Source organism: Helianthus annuus, chromosome 6 (assembly GCF_002127325.2).
Source record: "Helianthus annuus cultivar XRQ/B chromosome 6, HanXRQr2.0-SUNRISE, whole genome shotgun sequence".
In the NCBI taxonomy this organism is placed as follows: Eukaryota; Viridiplantae; Streptophyta; class Magnoliopsida; order Asterales; family Asteraceae; genus Helianthus; species Helianthus annuus.
In genome coordinates this window covers 9,646,346-9,664,680 of record NC_035438.2, presented here as the reverse complement: position 1 = coordinate 9,664,680, position 18,335 = coordinate 9,646,346, and the positions used below count along the sequence as shown (strand labels likewise).

Below are 18,335 nucleotides of genomic sequence, written 5' to 3'. Positions count from 1 at the left end.
ATAATTGGATTGAACTGGTTACGAAAGTGAAACCACAGTGACTGAAATGGTTCCGAAAGTGAAACCACACAGGACTGAAATCGCAATTTTTAAACTAATGGACTGAAATAGTGATTTTTGAAAAACCACAGGGACGAAAACATTAATTAACTCTTTTTTTACATATAAACGCACAAACAGATATGTATTAAGACAGCATGAATCCGAAAACCTGTGGAAACCCATCTTTGGCCAAAACATGCATAAATGTGGTTGACTAGTGACTAATCAGGAAATGATCTATGTATTTATTCGTGTCAACGATACTGAAAATGACATGTGTAACCCATTTATCTAAACGGACGGTTGTGATTAAGTTGTAAAGGGGTCATGAACAGGTCGGTCCGTTGTAATAAAGCTGTAATTTTTCTAATAAAAAACAGGCTCTGTTTATTTTTATACAACTTGAGTATAACCCGTTTAATTAAAATGTCAACTCTAGCATGACATGTTTATTAAACGGGTTAAATATGACAATCCAAAACGTGACTATTTTCGTCCCACTTCGAAAAATTATAACGATTTTTTTTTTATTTAACGGCTTAAAAAATAATAACAATAATATTAATAACAATATCGAATCGCGGTTCATTCTCTAACATCTTCAAATGTCTTTTGAAGCAACTTTTCCAAATCTTGAATCTGCTTATCTTTTTCTTGAATAATATCATGCGCGTTTCGTAACGCTTCATTATCATACTCGGCTTGTTCTTCCATCATCCTCAAACATTGTAAAGCTTCCGTATAAAGCGCAGCCTTTTCTTCTTGCAACCTATTAATCATAGCCATTGCTTGATTCGTAGCAACAGCCGACGCGTTTCTTTCTTCTTCCAACTCTTTATATAAAACACCCATAACTTTTTTATCATGTTCAACCTGTCTTTTCAATCTATCAACCACCGTTTCTCCTTCGATTTCACTCAAAACGCTTCCATCAAATGAAATGTTCGACTCGTTTCTTTCCAAAGATATTCGACGTTGAAGGAACTGCATTCCCGATAATTCATCGCTGTTTAGAGATAACTTCGGGCTTATTAAACTATCGTTAGATCTGTGTGATAATAAGATCTTTAAGTCTTCACTGACTCTTGTTGAAGAATCTTTGAAGGATTTCTGGTCTAGTAGCTTTCCGGAGAGTTGTCTTCCTTTAGTGCTTATAGCGAGCTTATACGCATCACCAAGATCCAGATGGTTCGATATTTGGTAACCGTTTGTCGTTGCAGATTGATCATTTTCGGTAACCGGGTCTTTCATCTCTTCATTTGTTATTGGAGGGTTGACTACATAACAAACAAATTGTTAGTAACTTGTTTAGTTTATAATAATGAGTTTAGCGTTAATCGTGGAGTCGAATCTACTTTTCGTATTCAATACTAGTGAGGTTTCAACACCTTTATGGCTTTACGTATGAATGCTACTTTTTTTTTCTCAACGGGTCAATCAATGGCGGATCTAGAAAATCTTCGTAGCAGTAACGTTTTATAAAAAACGGTAACGAAATCGAAAAAACGTCAAATTTTTCCAAAATTTACACTACCGCCGGAGCGCCAAGCGGTAGCGGAGGCTACCCCTTCCCCTAAGGTAGGTCCGCCCCTGGGGTCAATGGTTTTTTTAAGCTAAAAATGGGCTTAAAGTCACGGCGTCATGTGAGTCTATCTATAATGCATGCAACCTGCTATATCGTTTTACTTGTAAAAAATAGATAATTCCCGTAATAGTAAAGTACACTGATAGTCCCTGTGGTTTTCCAAAATTTTGGATTTGGTCCCTAGCTTTCCAAAAGCACACAGATGGTCATAGTGGTTTGCACTTTGTAACGCATTTAGTCCCCAGCCAACAAATCTAAAGGCTTCAGGAGCTCCAAGTTAGGGACTAAATGCGTTACAAAGTGCAAACCACTATGGCCATCTGTGTACTTTTGGAAAGATAGGGACCAAATCCAAAATTTTTGAAAACCACAGGGACTATTCGTGTACTTTACTCTTCCTGTTATAATATAGTTCTGGTAATAAAATTACCGGAAGCGTTAATCTGTTTATCCGAAGTAAAAGTAATAACTGCAATTACAAGCATCAACAATCCAATCATCACTCTCAATACGCAGTTACGTACATCCAATTATCCAAACACGCTTCGAGAAGGAGATCAAACTTACTTGTGTCTAGAAAAGCATCAGCACGAGTTTCTGCATTATCGGACGACGGAACCTCATTATACGACATTTGATCAGTAATCTGAGATGATTCTTCCTTATTTTCATCATTCCGCAATTTAACTTCATCTATATCACGTGTTGCGATGGTTGCAGAATCATTGCGAAGATCATGAACTTCAGACCGTGAATCAGACTTCAAATGAACCTCCGGAACGATATCAGATACCAGTATTTCTAATTCATTATCCGATCTAACATCTGCTTTCTGATATTCAAACTTTGACGAACGAGCAGTTTGATTATTTCCAGTGTGAGAAGATCTAGAAGATTCTAGAGACTCGTCCACAAAAATGTTCTTTTCATTCTTAGCATGCTCACCGTTTATAAGTAAAGATTCGGAAGCATGAAATTCTATCGAATTATTAGGAAGCGAGTTTTTCATATAGTCTCTCGAGACATACCGCTCATTGCAACAAAAACATATTCTTGAATCCGAAAAATCACGTTTTTGTAACGGGCTTGATCTCATTTTTCCCACTAGGAATCTAACAGTTTCGTCGTCGAACGTGTTGTTAGTCTTGTTGGCTAATGGCAAAAGACAGTTTTCGCAGATTCCACGAACATTGCAAAGAATGAGAGAAGAAATCTCGGACTTGTGATGATTACAAATTGAATCCCAGTAAGATTCGGTTTTATTCTTGGCTAGAACATTATCATATCTTGAGCACAGTACACATGGACCTTGAAGTTGACAATAAGATGCAAATTTTGAAATAAAGCATGTGAAACATGCATCTATGAACAGCAAGAACATGAGTATCCATTCGGAAACTGCGAACTCCAAAGCCTTTGAAAGCTTGTGGAAATAATTTGGCGACTGTAAAGACGAACTGTTCTTCTGACCCATTTCAGAATACGCCGATTTCCAACCAAGTAACAGATCGGTAGTCCCGAAATCACGCTGAAAAAATAACTTTTTTTGAGGAAAAACACAGTAAAAATTAAGAAACATGTATACTCAAGAAACATGTATAAAAATTAAGAACACAAATCCAAACACACCCTGAAATTATTAATCAATTGTAAATGTTTCAATTATGAAGCTACTAACAGAAATCAATCTGGACAAGAAAACAAATTCAGTTGAGTAACTTGATCACAAACAGTCAGAATTTGACTTCTGGAGTCAAAGTCATCAGCTTTAGCCTTCAAGATCTATATTTGTCAGTAGAATAATCAAATTAAAAAAAAATTGAAACATATACTCAAGGATATGATATACAAAGCAGAATCACTAACAATATTAAAAACTAAAAAATATCCACAGATTTAGAACAAAATGAAACAGAAGAAAAAAAAAAGTCAAACTTGACAAGAACATGAAACAGATTCACGCCTAAAACTGAACCATTTTCACCCAAATTAAAGATCAGGGAAACCCACAATTAAATAATGTTTTTTTGTCAAATAAATGCGAACATAAATCAAACTACATGAATAGTAATTGGTGATCAGAAGTGAGAAGAGCAGATCAAACCTGATTAATAGAATAGAATACAGCAGAAATGAAGATTTGAAGTAGAGGTTGAACAGTTGGAATGAAGTGAAGAAATCGATCTGCTGGGAGATTCAAAACTGTGATAACTGTTGTTTATGTGAGCGATGATGATGATGAAGAAGTAATTGACAGCAAGTTGTGTGTAGGCCTGAAACTCGATAGAATCCAAACTTGGAAGAATTAAAAGTCGGTGACCCAAAGTCGCATTTGAGACATGAGTCAAATGAATGATTATTAGGTCAGCCGTTATAACAATTAAACCCTCGGGTGATAATGATCTTCCATTTAAACAAAAATTAAGATTATTCAATCCATCGGGTGGTTATCTTCGTGGCACAATGATATCAGTAATCTAAATTTGCCGTTCAAAAAAATAAAAAATAAAAAATCCAACAGGGTTGGTGACCCATTGACAATGACAAAACCTTTAAAAACACTTAGGGGCTGTTTGGCAACATTTGAATGGTAAGTGCGGAACCAGTAAGAGATATGAACCATTAAGTGCTGAACCAGTAAGAGGTCTGAACCATTAAGAGCATGTATAATGGTTAACCGTTCAGAGGCAAATGTTTGACTAATTCAGATTAGAGGTCTTAATCATTCAGACTCTGTATAAATCTTAACCATTCAGAGTCAAATGTCTGAACCATTTAGACATCTGCTCGTGAAACAAACAGTCTGAACCATTAAGTGTTGAACCAGTAAGAGATCTGAATCATTAAGAGCCTCATTAAGAGGTAAACAAACAGCCCCTAAGATTATTCAATCCAACGGGTGGTTCTGCTCGTGCCACAATGATACTCCAGTGGTCTATCAGTGATCCAAATTTGTCGTTCAAAAAATAATATTAATAATAATAATAATAATAATAATAATAATAATAATAATAATAAAATTCAACAGGGTTGGTGATCCATTGACAAAAACAAAACCTTTAAAAACACGTAGATTTAGAGGTCTTGAGTTCAAGTGCTAAGCGGACGATATTACAAAAATTCACCTTAAAAAATCATTTTGAGTACTGGCTGGGCCCTCAATCTTTAGTGTCCGATTCAAAAATGGGGTCATTTTCGTAAAAAGAAATAATATTTTTCTATTTAGGATCCACTAACATGATATGATACGAACTTTTTTTTTGTGTAATACAACTACACATATTTGAGTTTTAGTAAGAAGAAAACTCTTTAAAGTGTACCCTTTTAGCATTGTATTTTTCAAAACGTGAAAATTAAACAAAGTTAAACTCTAAATCACCTATTTATATTTGATCTATGAAGGCCTAAAAAAATCAGAATGATAAATGGCAGGAAGTTTTTGTCCCAACGCTTTCTAATATGTTGAACCATTGAAGAGGTATGGTCCCAATTCCCTGTCTACATGGCATGGACCACACCACTTTTGAGCATACAAGGCGTCCACATCAGCGGAGTAATCCAGAAGCTTCTAGAAACTTCTAGAAGATCCGCAGGTGGCACCAAAGATGTTCTACCAGACATAAAGGACAACACGTGTCACCACTCGCAGGACGCCACATAGGCCTGCGGCAAATCAGGGAGCAGAGCTGACGACACCGGTACGAGGTCTCCAGCGTGGGCAAATGAAAGAACGCCACGTGTACCACTACACCTGCCGTGACAGAGCAGACCAAGAGGATATTCCCCTTGGTCGGACAGCTGGCACGCGCCCACAGCTGGCACAGCTGCTCCTTCCTTCTTCACCCTCCGGCTATAAATAGGACCCTTCATCATTCAGGTTCAGGATCTTTACTCTCCATACTCACTCTATACACACACTGTTTATTTCTCTCAGAACAGTACTTATTCTCACGCCGGAGCCTGGTTAAGAGGGAAATCCCCTTTCTCTCCCTCTTAACGAGACTGACGGTGGTTACTGTTTTGCAGGTTTCGAGCTATTATCACGAGTAAGGAAAGAGGTTGAACCCTTAGACGAAATAACCCCATCGGTTAGCCTAGTGTTAATCGGTGTTTCATCAACCATCTTAAAATAATTGAAAAACGATATACGGGTTTTAGCATATAATCAGTTGAACCATCTTATAATAATTGAAAAACGATATACAGGTTTTAGCATCTGGGAAGAGCCAAGAAGCTAACGACGGTCGAGTAGTCGACCTTGACCACAACACCCGGTATCACTCGTTTCTTGCCGTTAAAAATAGAGAGAGGGAGTTTTGGCACTTTGTGTCTTCCAAAACCGACCATCCAACTCAATGACGGTGACATTTAATATTTATCTTTTGTGTCACCTTGTCATATGTATAATACATTTACTCATTTATAAAAACTCAACGTTTTGAGAGATTTGTAGTAGTTTTGACCTTTTAATTCATTTGAGAATCTTCCAAAACCGACTATTCAACTAAAGGTCAACATCTTTATATATGAGTGCACAAGATTCATGCCATTAAGCGATGTATTTTCTATTTTTTTATTGTCCATAGAACACATCTTCTAAATTAGTTAATAATTTTCTAGAGATGAAAACTAGAAAACTAATGGCCTGAAACAGAGCTAGATAAAAGAAGATAACATTCATCATCACTGTATGAACAATTCAACATGTATCTGTCTTCAATATTTACATACTATGGTTGTGTTGAAATGTGCATATGTATACGAAGTCGGGACCGAAGGAGCGTCACAAAGTTGCACCTGCATATCGGACACACGCTGGAACAAAAATAAAAGAGTTGCGATTAAGTTGTTGATCATGATTAAAAGTTGGGTATAATCAATGGGTAAACTGATCACAGGGCGTTCGGATATATGTTTTGAAGGGTCAAGTTATTCTACAAAGGCTTCTAATTGTAAGAAGTGTAAGAAGGATTTATAAAGTGACAAGTGTCTAATAACTTAAAACTAAACCCACTACATCACCACCAAAAACCTAAACACCCACCCCCACCCCACCCCACCCCACCACCACCCAAAAACCTAACCCCCCACCCCCCCCCCCCAACCAAAAAACCTAAACCCCCCCCCCCCCCCCACCCCCACCCCCCGGCAAAAAAAAACAAAAAAAAAAAAAACTATACCTCACAAAAAAACCCCCAAAAAACCTAACCCCCCTCCACCCTCACCCCCCAAAAACCTAAAAAAAACCTAACCCCCCCCCCCCCCCCACTCCCAAAAAAACCTAAAAAAACCTAAACCCCCCACCCCCACCCCCCAAAAACCTAAAAAAAAACTAAACACCCACCCGCCACCCAAAAACCTAAACCCCCACCCCCCACCCCCTCGGCAAAAAAAAAAAAATTTTTTTTTTTTTTTTTTAGGGTTGGTGATGTGTGGGTGTGGGGGGGGTGGGGGGTGGGGGGGTGGGGGGTTTAGGTTTTTGGTGGTGGTGAATGTTTAAGGTTTTTTTTTTTTGTAGTGGGGTTTTTTTGTGTAGTAGGTTTTTTTAGGTTATTGGACACTTGTCACTCTATAAATTCTTCTTACACTTCTTACAATTAGGATCCTTTGTATTTGATCCTAATCCATGTTTTGAAAGTGATTATGTGATGCTAATGTTGTTGCAGGTGGTATAAAACTAGTTATTCAAAGTCTATTATTTCGCCCTTAAATGATAATATAAATTAAATAACTGGTTATGGCGCGTCCCGATAATAATCAGTGGCGCAGCTTTGAAGGGACGAGTAGGTGCAACCCCCCCCCCCCCCCCAATTATTTTTAATTGTCCAAAATATTTATATAGTATTTTCGTATTTAGTTAAAAAAAAATGTGAAGAACGGGCTATTAGTAAGTTTTTGTAATTGTTTATAAACTTTAAGTAAAACTTTTTCTATATGCAAGAACGGGTCATTTGAATGAATGAAGATTATTTAGTTTTATTTAGAATTATTATTGTTTGACCCGATTCGAATCAAATAGCCGACCCGAACATATAACCCGAAAAATAGCAATAGGAAAAAATACCCATTAACTTCTTTAAGACATTTATCAACACAAGGGGCATGATATTCATGTTGGCATGGAAGAACTCTAATTTTATCTCCTTCTTCATAATCAGCCAGACAAATGTAACACCTGTTCCACAATCGCTTTCATTAGCAGCACTTCGTCTCAAACTTCTAACCGATTGACCCATTACAAACCTGTTTCGGTCCACTTTCAGAAGCATTCATCTTCTTGTGACTTTTAAGGGGAAATGAATCTACAACAGACACTGGTGCAGGTAGTGAGAGCGTTCGCATTGAACGTGATAGATGATGTCTGTGCATTTCATCCACTAGCTAGAAAACAGAAAAGAAAAATCTCACATTTGGTTATTCAAAAAGTCAACAAGAAGTGCAATGTTGTACTATATTTTTTCTTTTTAGCAATTTTTCAAGTTAAATCACCTAGTGGCTTTTAGGGAATTATCCAGATATATAGGTTGTGATCCCTTTGAACCGCATGATCACTTCGATGCACAATAGATATGACAAGTAGCCCCAGTATTCCTTCTTGCTTCACGGCTACTAATATCAGAAACACCACCCGAAAGCACATCAGGAGATACACTCCCTAATTCCACAATAAGTATCTCGGTACCAGAAGTATCAAAACCCCTTCCAAACGTCGGAAAACGAATAAAAGAAGTACTAGCATTCTTTGCACTGCTCATACAGCTTTCAAATTCTTCTGGTTCTGACTCGGAAGTTCTAGAGCTTGTGCACACGGGTTCAGAACAAAAGAATGAAGAAGCACCTGCACAACTTATAGATTCAACACTAGCAGGAGGGAGATTTTGTTACGTATCTTATTTATTTTAGTTTTATTACTATTGTTAACTCAAGGGATTAGGATGTTATTTTGGTTTAGTTTGGGGGGTGTCTTGTGTAAGTGTCTTATTTATTTAATGGGTTTACGTATGGAATGAAAATCAAGCAGAATTTGAGTCAAATTTCCTTCTATCTCTTAGCTTTCTTCTTCCCCAAGGTTTTAACCCTATCAAGGGTATCAGAGCCGTTCCGATCTCCGGTCGGAATTACTTTCGGTTACCATGACTAACACTCGCAATCAAGAAATTGACAGCACTCTCAAGGAACATGGCAAGGCAATCTCAAATCTCCAAGAAACCCTAGCCGCCATGTTGAAACAACAAGAACAATCGATGAAACAACAAGAAGAGATCTTACGAGCACTCAAGGAGTATTCAAGCGGTGGCAGTTTTAGTGGCGGCGGAGGCGGCTTCAGCGGCGGCGGCCCTGATAAAGGGCTATTTAGCGATGATTCGCGGACGGGTACTCGGCCTATGCGGGTCGGGAAGGTTGAATTTCCTCGGTTTTCAGGTGAAGATGTGGAGGATGGGCTGCAACCCGAAGATGTCAAAATAACACCTCCGGTTAACGCTTCAAAACTTCCGTTGCTTCCAGATCCAATAGAAGTCCCTAGGCCACCAACTTATAAACCAGCAACTATTAACGCGAAGCACTTGTCAGGTGAGGAACTAGAGTTAAAAAAGTCAAAAGGAGAATGCTTTTGGTGCACTGAAAAGTTCGTTCCAGGACACAAGTGCAAAAAGAAACAACTTTTTGTGATTAATGTGGGAGGCGATGAGGAAACTGAACAAGACGACAATGGTTAAGGATTGAATTGAAGAGCTTACTTTTTGAGGGCAAAAAGTAGGTTAAGGGGGGAGTATTGTTACGTATCTTATTTATTTTAGTTTTATTACTATTGTTAACTCAAGGGATTAGGATGTTATTTTGGTTTAGTTTGGGGGGTGTCTTGTGTAAGTGTCTTATTTATTTAATGGGTTTACGTATGGAATGAAAATCAAGCAGAATTTGAGTCAAATTTCCTTCTATCTCTTAGCTTTCTTCTTCCCCAAGGTTTTAACCCTATCAGATTTTCTATAGAGTTGATTGGTGATTCCAACAATCCAACTGCATGTGGTGGATGAAATAAAATGTCAAAGATATCAACGACCAAACGCCATGTTAGTCAGTCTCCGACCATCACTATTCTTCCATTACCGGTTCATTTTTGTTTACTGTAAGTTTTCATTATCTACTATATTTATAAAACGCCTTGTATGTTAAGACTTACACGGGAGCAAAAGGCGGTTTTTTCCCCTTATTTTGGAAAAATTTCAGGTCCTATTGGTATGCACCATTTAAGAGTTAAAAGTGATCTTTTTCATCCAAAAGAATCCTAAACAACCTGACCCATTTCACTATTACTGTATTACATAACATAATCCATAAATGACTTGACTTTATAGGGTGTTTGGATGAAACTGATCATTGCAAGTTAACAACCAATTGAACAAAATAATTAAAAAAAAAAAATCAGTATCATAATCATCTGGGGTGTTAAGATGAGCCTTGTGGAACTCATTAACATGACTTAAAAATCACAATAATTTGTCCAAAAAGGCTTGTTGCAGTCTAAATAAAGCATAAATCCCCCCCCCCCCCCCCCCCAAAAAAAAAAAAAAAAAAAAAAAAAAACTACTAACTTAGATCAGAACAACCATCAGTTTTAACGAAAAATGATAGAGATGATGATCAATTAGAAAATGAGACATGCCTCAAAGAGAAAGAGTGGCGAATGAAAATTGGAATTGGAAGCAGAAGCACGAGCACATCGTACTAAAGCGGATAACTTTCTTTCGCATGGTTGGATTGAATCTTGGAGAACGATTGGACCAACTCGACTACTGCTGGAACCCATTTCAGAGCAATAATGAAGCTGCTTATTACTATTTTTTGGGTTGTCAAATTTTGACGACAAAGATGGATTCTTTTCTTTTTCTCTACACACTCCATTTTCTTTTCCTTTCATTTTCGCTTTTTTATTTATGTCTTCTCTTTTCTTTTTACTAGATGTAAAACCAGTGTAAAAACTATGACTTCTCTTTTCTTTTTACTAGATGTAAAACCAGTTTAAAAACACAGATATTTTTTAGAAATTTTACATAACATATTTTATTAAATAATAATTTTTTCAGCTACAATACAAATAATAAAGTATTTAATCATAGGATTACAGCCAATAAAACAACAGATCGTAAATCGATATCTTCTCATTTGAAACTTCAACACTACAAAAAGATGAAAGTGATAATAATTAGTAGAAACCAAAATCCCTATAACTACAAGCAATAAAGTTAAGTCCATATGTTGACCCTGATACCTTATTAGCCTCCTATCATTTTCATCTTTTTTCCCACACCGCTTGCAAAGAATTGTCCTAAGAAAAAGAGTATGACATTACGAACCTTAATCGTAACCGTGTAATAAAGTTAATATTCATACTATAATTTATAGAATAAATATATAATTATAGAATAAACTTTTTAGTTTTAACTAGTAACTTATGCTTAATACATATAATACAACACAAAAACATTTTTCTTATCTATTTTGCAAATACAGAATTGGCCATATACCATCGTATGACTCAACTCCACATATGATTTAACATCTAAAATAATAATAGTGAATATTCCGAAACACCACTTGGATATTTTAGTCATTTATTATTGTTGTTTGTATATTATTATTGTTACAACTTGTTTGTTTCTTTATATTTACATAATTGAGTTTATGTTTTTTATTTGTATTATTGGTGACATAATTATTGTACATAATGCATGACCTCTATTATAAAACTTAAAAAAGAATACGCTAAAAAAACAGAGGACAAAAGTGGACAAACCAGAAAGGAATTGAAAAGTTTCCAGTGTAAAGGAATCGTGTTTTTGCTAGTTTAATTTGAGAGAGAATAGACCTTTTAATTTAGTTTATTTATACTATATCAATAATAACCTACCAAAAAATGCAATTCAAAATTATGAATTTATCATACTTATGTGCTTTATGGGGTTGGAATATGATCTAGCCTGATAATATTTGATAAGGGTGAGCAAACTGATTCGAATGGACATGATTTTGTAATTTAGATAAGAGAGTGAGCAAGTATGTTTGTAAGTGAAATGCACGTAAGATTATGTTAAACCAGACCAACAATTTGATAGGGGTGAGCAAATAATGATATCTGAATGGGTATGATTTTGTGATTTAGATAAGCGAGTGAGCAAGTATGTTTGTAAGTGAAATGAACGGAAGATTATGCCAAACCAGACCAACTAATATTGCACAATCCAATCACTCTATAAGTCACGTGTCGTTGTACCATGTGACGCCCATTTGTCGACGATGGTTTGGCATGTCATCCATTGTTATGTTGATGTGGTCTTCCATGTCGCCCACCCCCTTGGTTAGCACACTCGCATATCAGAAAATAATAAAATGTAGCTATTTATAAATTTTAAGTTGAGATGTGTGGAAAGCATCTAAGAATTGTTGATCAAACGGTATGTAAAACATAAGGTTAGTGGTATACCCTTAGGTAATTTATTAAGTGTTTCATGCATCAAATCAAAGTAGGGTATCCATATAACAACATTTTTTTGACAGACCACTGGAGTATCATCGTATCACCAGCGGAACCACCTGATTATATCTATCTCCACTAGGCAATAATGTCTCTACACCAATTCAGAAGAAAACCCAATAAATCTGATAAAAACCTCCTTATAGGAATTGAACTCATGACCTAATGGTCTCTAAGCTTTATCCAACCCCTCATATATCACTAAGTTATAATGTTACGGGCTCATATAACAACGTTTAAGTTCCTCCTTTAGGTGCATTCGGCTAGCCACCTACATCATCTTTAGTCCCTTAAGGAGACATTAGAGTTGTAAGGAAAAAAAAAAGAGTTGTAAGTGGTGTACATCCAACGTTATAGATGAATATAAAATATTTAGAGAAAATCAAAATAACTTAAGTTGTAGTTGCATGATGTATGCACCAACTAAAAGTCCTCCTAAAACAACAAATTAAATTATCATTAAACCTTTTCTTATACATACATGTATCACAGAAGCCCATGACTTTAAAACCTATTGACATTTTGAGAGTGGACTAAGTCTTTAGAACTAATAAGTTCTTGGTTCGATTCCCACAAGGGGATTTTTCTCATATTTATTGAACTTTCTCCTGAATTGATGTATATGTTAGGGTGAGCGAGGCACTCCTTTAAAACCATGTGTAGTGGTAGCAATTTATAATGCCCCCACCATGGGGCATTATATGACATATAGCATCCTAGTCACACTTGGGCATTATAACAAAAGTGGTGTAGTGGGCATAATGCCCTATAATGCCCTACCAATCATTAAACAAAAATAAAAAAAACTATTTTCTCATTGGCTAGTCAAACCCATTCAAACCTTCCACAATTCATTTAGGCGTTTTCATTAAAACGCCAAACCCATTTTTCTTTGCCCTATAATGCCCTATGTAATGGAGAAGGGGGCGTTTTTTTTGCCCTATAATGCCCCATAATGCCCCACTACACATGGTCTAAGAGGGGAGTCCCCTCTCTTACGCACACCCAATCAGGTTATGCCACGTCAACTCCCCTCTTAAACTCCCCTCACACCTCAATTTGATGGCGGCACTCCCCTCTAGGTGACTTGTTTTTTTATTAAAAAAAATTCATTGGTTGGTTGAATGGGGGCCCACCTTCTCTCTCCTCCACTCTTCGGTGCCTATCCCCCGAATTTGGTCTCCGATTTTGGTCGCCGATTGAATGGCGGCACCACCCCTCTTCGGTGGATTTGGTCCCCGCATGGGGTCACCGAGGGTGCCCCCCTCACCCTTATACCTAGTGAAGAAAGATATGATCAGATGATCCAGCTGATGTCATGATAATAATATAATGATTTGTCAGTAATCCAAATTTAGCGTTAAAAAAATAGTACCCTTAGGGGACTAGGGGTGGAATCACTAGTGATGGATTTCATCACTCCCACTATCCAATCAGCAAATGCCATGTCATCAATCATATTTCCATCACTAGTGATAGAAATGGACTAGGGGTGGAATCACTAGTGATGGATTCTATCACTCCCATTTTTTTAATTTTCATTTTAAAATTAGAAAATAAAAATAAAACACTAAATTATAAATTTCATTAAACTTTAAAAAAAATTACATAACCAAATAAAAAAAAAACAACTAAACCGATTAAAAAAAAACAACTAAACCGATGGCATCTCCCAACCCCACTTTGCGCAAATCGCGCGCTTTTGTTCGATGACAATTGACTTGAACGGTTCGTCGAGATGGGCGTGTTTTTCACACAAGATTTTTAAATCATTTTGTCTTTCGATCGTTTTCAAGTGTTCCTTGTACGCCTGCTCCCGTTCAACTTTTAGGGTCATCATTGTTTCTTTTCTTTGTTCGGCCATCTTGTATTGGGTCATTTTCTCCTCTTCGATTCTAAAGATCGACTCCGCCACCGCCTCCTTCCCTTTGCTTGACGAATCACCACCTCGTCTGCGTCGTGGCCTTGTGGGTGTATCTTCCTCAACGGGCTCGTCAAGGGGTTCGTCTAGAGGCTCGTCGTTTAAGTTCATTTGGGGCAAGTTATCCGACGCGGAAGTCGTGTAGTTCCCCGAATCGGATGTCTTTGTTCTTTTCGAACCGCCTCGATTTTTTGGAGCCGTAGGACCATGCGTGTCAACCAACTCAACGGGGACCCACTTCGGGTGATGTCTCGCAACTTGCCATGCCGCAACGTGTGGAAAAGTTCTCTTATGGTACGTTGTGCAATACATTTCGGTGGCTTGTTGCATGATCGTCGCCTCGCTCGCTCCACTTTGTGGGTTTCGGCTCTACAAAAAAAATAAAATGTTTATAAACTGTTTTTTATAAAAAAAACTGTTTTTTATAAAAAAAAACTGTTTTTTATAAACTGTTTTTATAATAAACTGTTTTTAAAAAAAAAAAACTGTTTTTTTTAACTGTTTTTAATAAACTGTTTAATAAACTGTTTTTTATAAAAAAAACTGTTTTTTATAAACTGTTTTTTATAAAAAAACTGTTTTTATTAATAAACTGTTTTTTATAAAAAAAAACTGTTTTTTTTAACTGTTTTTTATAAACAGTTTTTATAAACTGTTTTTTATAAAAAAACTGTTTTTATTAATAAACTGTTTTTTATAAAAAAAAAAACTGTTTTTTTTAACTGTTTTTTATAAACAGTTTTTATAAACTATTTTTTTTATAAAAAAAACTGTTTTTTTTTAATAAACTGTTTTTTAATAAAAAAAACATACCTTTTGAATGAAACAAGCGTTGAACCGGCTCATTTTTCGGTTCAAATCCGACCACTTCGACGTCATTTTGTCCATGTTTCGGACCCTTGCACCGGGAAGTTTCATAAAATGACTAATAACCCGTCTCCAAAACGCTTCCTTTCGTTGCTCGTTCCCGTGTTTCCTACTCTCCGAGATGTGCAAATACGCCTTCGTCAACGAGACCTCCTCCTCGCTCGTCCAAGGTTGTCGGCCGATTGGAACGATTTCTTGAACCTCAACATTTTGTTCTTCTTCCTCTTCCTCTTCCTCCGCTTCTTCTTCCTCTTCCTCTTCCTCTTCCTCGTCCTCGTCAACACTTTGTTGTGGTTCACGTGGTTCATGCCACGCTTTTGCAAAATGATGAAGGAGGGTGTTGTCTTCTAGTAGTGGGTCGAGTGCGTGGGGTTGGGTTTGATACGTTTGCGATTGAAATTGGTGAGGTTGAAACGGTGGAACGAACGGTTGGTTATGGTACGTTTGCGATTGAAAGGGTGGATATTGTTGGGTTTGAAAGGGTGGGTATTGTTGGGTTTGAAAGAGTGGGACTTGGTCGGGTTCGTCTTGCAACCTAAATCGATCGGGCTCACCAAGATTCGCTCGAACCTTGGGCCTTATTTTCTTCGTACCCGAACCGCCACCTCTTTTTTTCGATCCACCACCTCTCTTGCTTGAACCGCCACCTTCCATATTTCTTGTAAAAAATGAGTGTGAAAATACTTGAGAGTTTTTTGAATTTTTGGTGTAAAAATTGTTGAAAGGTTTTTGAGTTTGTTTAAATATATGGGGTATTTATATAAAAAATTCTTGTAATTAACCCAAACGGTCAAAAAAACGGTCAAAAAAAACGTTCACTTTTCAAATGTTAACGCGTTGTGTGGAGCACGCGTGAACTTTACCACGCGTTTTACATGGTGCGGCGGCGGTGTAGCAAATGCCGATAACGCGTTATGGGTGGCCGATCACGGACCACCCCGGGTCCTCTTAAAAGTCTTTTGGTGCTTTTAAAATAGTTACTACCACCTTAATACTACTTTCATCATTTTCTATTTTTGATTATTATACCTGCACTACATCCCACTTAATATTTTGAAATTCTTACGGGTGTCACTTAGTCAGCACACGTGTCAATAATTTGCAATAGGGACCAACACTATTTCGTATTCTACACCTCACTCAATTATCAACCCTTCTCAATATATATTCCCACTTTCTCCCCCAACACCCTTCCTACAAACACTTTCCTCTTTGATTCACCTTAACCTACGCATCAGGCTCATAGTAGCAACCACATCTCCATCCCAACCTTTTCTTGTTCCATTCCCTGTAGCTATGAGGCCTGCCTCGCTATCTTACGCCGGGTTTGAAGAACCCCATTTTCTTGAAGCTTGTCATCTTTGCTCCAAATCACTGGGTCATAACAGTGACATCTTCATGTACAGGTACTTTATTTTTCATTGCCACCTTTTTCTTTCATATTTTTGCATTAATAGATTGTATCTTGTGCATTGCTATTTATACCATGATGAACTTGCTTCTAGTTGCAAGATGTATAAGCCAATAAAGATTTGAATTCATCATGAAAACTTTAGTGGTTCTTCAATTATTTAGGAGACAAAACATAAGTAGATTTTTTTTTTAACGGCGATTTACAGAGTAAAACCAAAACCGTAAGGATTTGAAAACAAAGGCCCCAAAAAATAACTAGATGCACAAGTAGTTGTACCTTAATAATTAATGGTTGTACTACATGCAAAAGAAAAAATTGTACCTTGTAGCAAGATCTACATTAAAAATAAAAATAAAAAAACTTCTTACCCAATGAAAGAAAAAATATACTTAAAAAATGCTAGCTTTTTATGATTCTTGTTAAAGCAACAACATACTTTATGTGACTTTTAATTTTTTTATTATTTTTTTAATGATTCTTGAAAAGGGGGAATTATATTTTAATCACAAAGGGTTGTACTATGTGCATAAATTTGTGTAGCAAGTGAATATGTTATTGAGATATGCTTTTATTGTGGCACAGAGGGAACACCCCATTTTGTAGCCAAGAATGCAGACAAGAACAGATTGGAATTGATGAGGCAAGAGAGAGGAGATGTAGAAGAGTTTCCAAGAAATCAACATCAGAAATCAAGAAATCTTCAACTATACAGTCTGAAACACTTCTTGTGGCTTGAAAACTTATTATTATAATTAATTTTTATAAAATATTAATGTGAAATTAATTAAGAGTCATAAACCCAACTCTGGTCATGAAGTTAAATGGTGAATGTATCATGTATGAGAAATTTGGTGTTTGTAAAGAACCTGTGAAATGTTATGAAGAAATAGAACATGGAGGCATGAGAAAGGGTTGGGCCTTCATTGTTTATTTAATGATTTTATATTGGAAATTGTGAGTGATCACCAATTGTTACCTTCTTGTTGTTTTTGGGAACCAAATTATTTAGGAATCAATAATTCTCCAACAATGTTTGCTGGCATTTGTTGTTGAATTTGCTGTCATAGATCTGTCATTTGTTTATGTTACTTGTGAATCTATAATTGCAAATAGGAACTTTCAAACATTCATACATCTAGCTCGGAAAAAGTTCCCTTGATAGGGATCGATTTAAAACTGAGTTCGCTCAACGAGCCAGTTTGGCTCGCTTGCTAGTTTGGGTATTTTACTTTTAACATCTTTTATTTTTATATATCCTATAATGGATTAGGATTAAATATAAAGGTTCTTAATTTGTAAGAAGGGTACAAAGGCTTCTAAAAAAATTTAACCCCCATTATCCAACAAAAAAAAAAAAAAAATTTCGAGAGGGAGTGGGTTTGTTTAGGTTTTTGGGTGATGATGGGTGTTCAGAATTTTTTTAGGTTTTTGGGGGGTGAGAGTTAGGTTTTTTTAGGTTTTGGATGGTGATGTAATGGGTTTAGGTTTTAATTATTGAACATTTGTCACTCTATAAATCATTCTTACATTTCTTACAATTAGGAGTCTTTGTAGAATAACTTAACCCATACTGTAATATATCACAAAACACTAATTATTATTTATATGTATTTAGGAGTGTAACTTGATATCTATAACACATTTAGGTTGAATTATTTTGGATATGTTCTTTTGAACAATTAAAAAATAGTTTAAACGACTAAATTTTGAGAGCTACGTATTAATTTTTATTTTCAAGCCGTGCTAGCTCAGTTTAAAACCATGCCAAACCAAGCTGAGCCCGAACTTGGACTTCCAGCTCGGTTTCAAATTCAAGCTGAGCCAAACCAACTCGGTTTATTATTGAGCCGAGTTCGAGCTTACCTTGGCTCAGCTTGATTTGGCTCGGCTCGTTAACAGCCCTATCAATCACTCATCACTCTTGATAGAAATTTATAGAAAGTACTGAATATAATATATCAATAATTAAGTT

The 18,335-nt window shown here is 36.4% G+C and overlaps 4 protein-coding genes and 1 long non-coding RNA gene across 6 annotated transcripts; 2 read left to right on the top strand and 3 right to left on the bottom strand.

The window, feature by feature from the left end:
- Window positions 1-543: 543 nt before the first annotated feature.
- Window positions 544-4,006, bottom strand: LOC110864625 (myosin-binding protein 1). Of its 2 annotated transcripts, none has more exons than XM_022113737.2 (3): window positions 3,732-4,006; window positions 2,195-3,155; window positions 544-1,319 (listed from the first exon to the last, which is right to left on the bottom strand). In XM_022113737.2, exons 2-3 carry the CDS (start codon window positions 3,099-3,101, stop codon window positions 628-630), a joined length of 1,599 nt encoding a protein of 532 aa, XP_021969429.1. In that variant the 5' UTR covers window positions 3,102-3,155; window positions 3,732-4,006; the 3' UTR covers window positions 544-627. The 2 variants fall into 2 exon arrangements, with proteins under 2 accessions (XP_021969429.1, XP_021969430.1); XM_022113738.2 differs by having other exon boundaries at window positions 2,195-3,167; window positions 3,732-3,976.
- A 2,278-nt stretch (window positions 4,007-6,284) lies between these two features.
- On the bottom strand, window positions 6,285-8,510 carry LOC118479682. Its single transcript, XR_004860030.1, has 4 exons — window positions 8,117-8,510; window positions 7,871-8,008; window positions 7,692-7,802; window positions 6,285-6,442 (listed from the first exon to the last, which is right to left on the bottom strand). It is a non-coding gene; the product is annotated as an uncharacterized LOC118479682 (long non-coding RNA).
- Window positions 8,510-10,657, top strand: LOC118479681. Its single transcript, XM_035974386.1, has 2 exons — window positions 8,510-9,755; window positions 10,279-10,657. Exon 1 carries the CDS (start codon window positions 8,761-8,763, stop codon window positions 9,343-9,345), a length of 585 nt encoding a protein of 194 aa, XP_035830279.1. The 5' UTR covers window positions 8,510-8,760; the 3' UTR covers window positions 9,346-9,755; window positions 10,279-10,657.
- A 3,158-nt stretch (window positions 10,658-13,815) lies between these two features.
- On the bottom strand, window positions 13,816-15,685 carry LOC110864627 (histone H3.v1-like). Its single transcript, XM_022113740.2, has 2 exons — window positions 14,896-15,685; window positions 13,816-14,451 (listed from the first exon to the last, which is right to left on the bottom strand). The coding sequence occupies exons 1-2, from the start codon at window positions 15,601-15,603 to the stop codon at window positions 13,816-13,818; spliced, it is 1,344 nt and encodes a 447-aa protein (XP_021969432.2). The 5' UTR covers window positions 15,604-15,685.
- Window positions 15,686-16,132: 447 nt separating this feature from the next.
- Window positions 16,133-17,338, top strand: LOC110864628 (FCS-Like Zinc finger 3-like). The gene is made up of 2 exons (XM_035974385.1): window positions 16,133-16,355; window positions 16,946-17,338. Exons 1-2 carry the CDS (start codon window positions 16,246-16,248, stop codon window positions 17,097-17,099), a joined length of 264 nt encoding a protein of 87 aa, XP_035830278.1. The 5' UTR covers window positions 16,133-16,245; the 3' UTR covers window positions 17,100-17,338.
- The last annotated feature ends 997 nt before the right edge of the window (window positions 17,339-18,335 follow it).

Bases quoted from the DNA above. Each gene is read 5' to 3' on its own strand.
- LOC110864627 (XM_022113740.2), bottom strand. From the start codon at position 15,603: ATGGAAGGTGGCGGTTCAAGCAAGAGAGGTGGTGGATCGAAAAAAAGA. The intron at 14,452-14,895 runs GTATGTTTTTTT...TTTTTTTTGTAG, and splicing joins ACGCTTGTTTCATTCAAAAG to AGCCGAAACCCACAAAGTGG.
- LOC110864625 (XM_022113737.2), bottom strand. From the start codon at position 3,101: ATGGGTCAGAAGAACAGTTCGTCTTTACAGTCGCCAAATTATTTCCAC. The intron at 1,320-2,194 runs GTAAGTTTGATC...TTTGTTATGTAG, and splicing joins TGATGCTTTTCTAGACACAA to TCAACCCTCCAATAACAAAT.
- LOC118479681 (XM_035974386.1), top strand. From the start codon at position 8,761: ATGACTAACACTCGCAATCAAGAAATTGACAGCACTCTCAAGGAACAT.
- LOC110864628 (XM_035974385.1), top strand. From the start codon at position 16,246: ATGAGGCCTGCCTCGCTATCTTACGCCGGGTTTGAAGAACCCCATTTT. The intron at 16,356-16,945 runs GTACTTTATTTT...ATTGTGGCACAG, and splicing joins AGTGACATCTTCATGTACAG to AGGGAACACCCCATTTTGTA.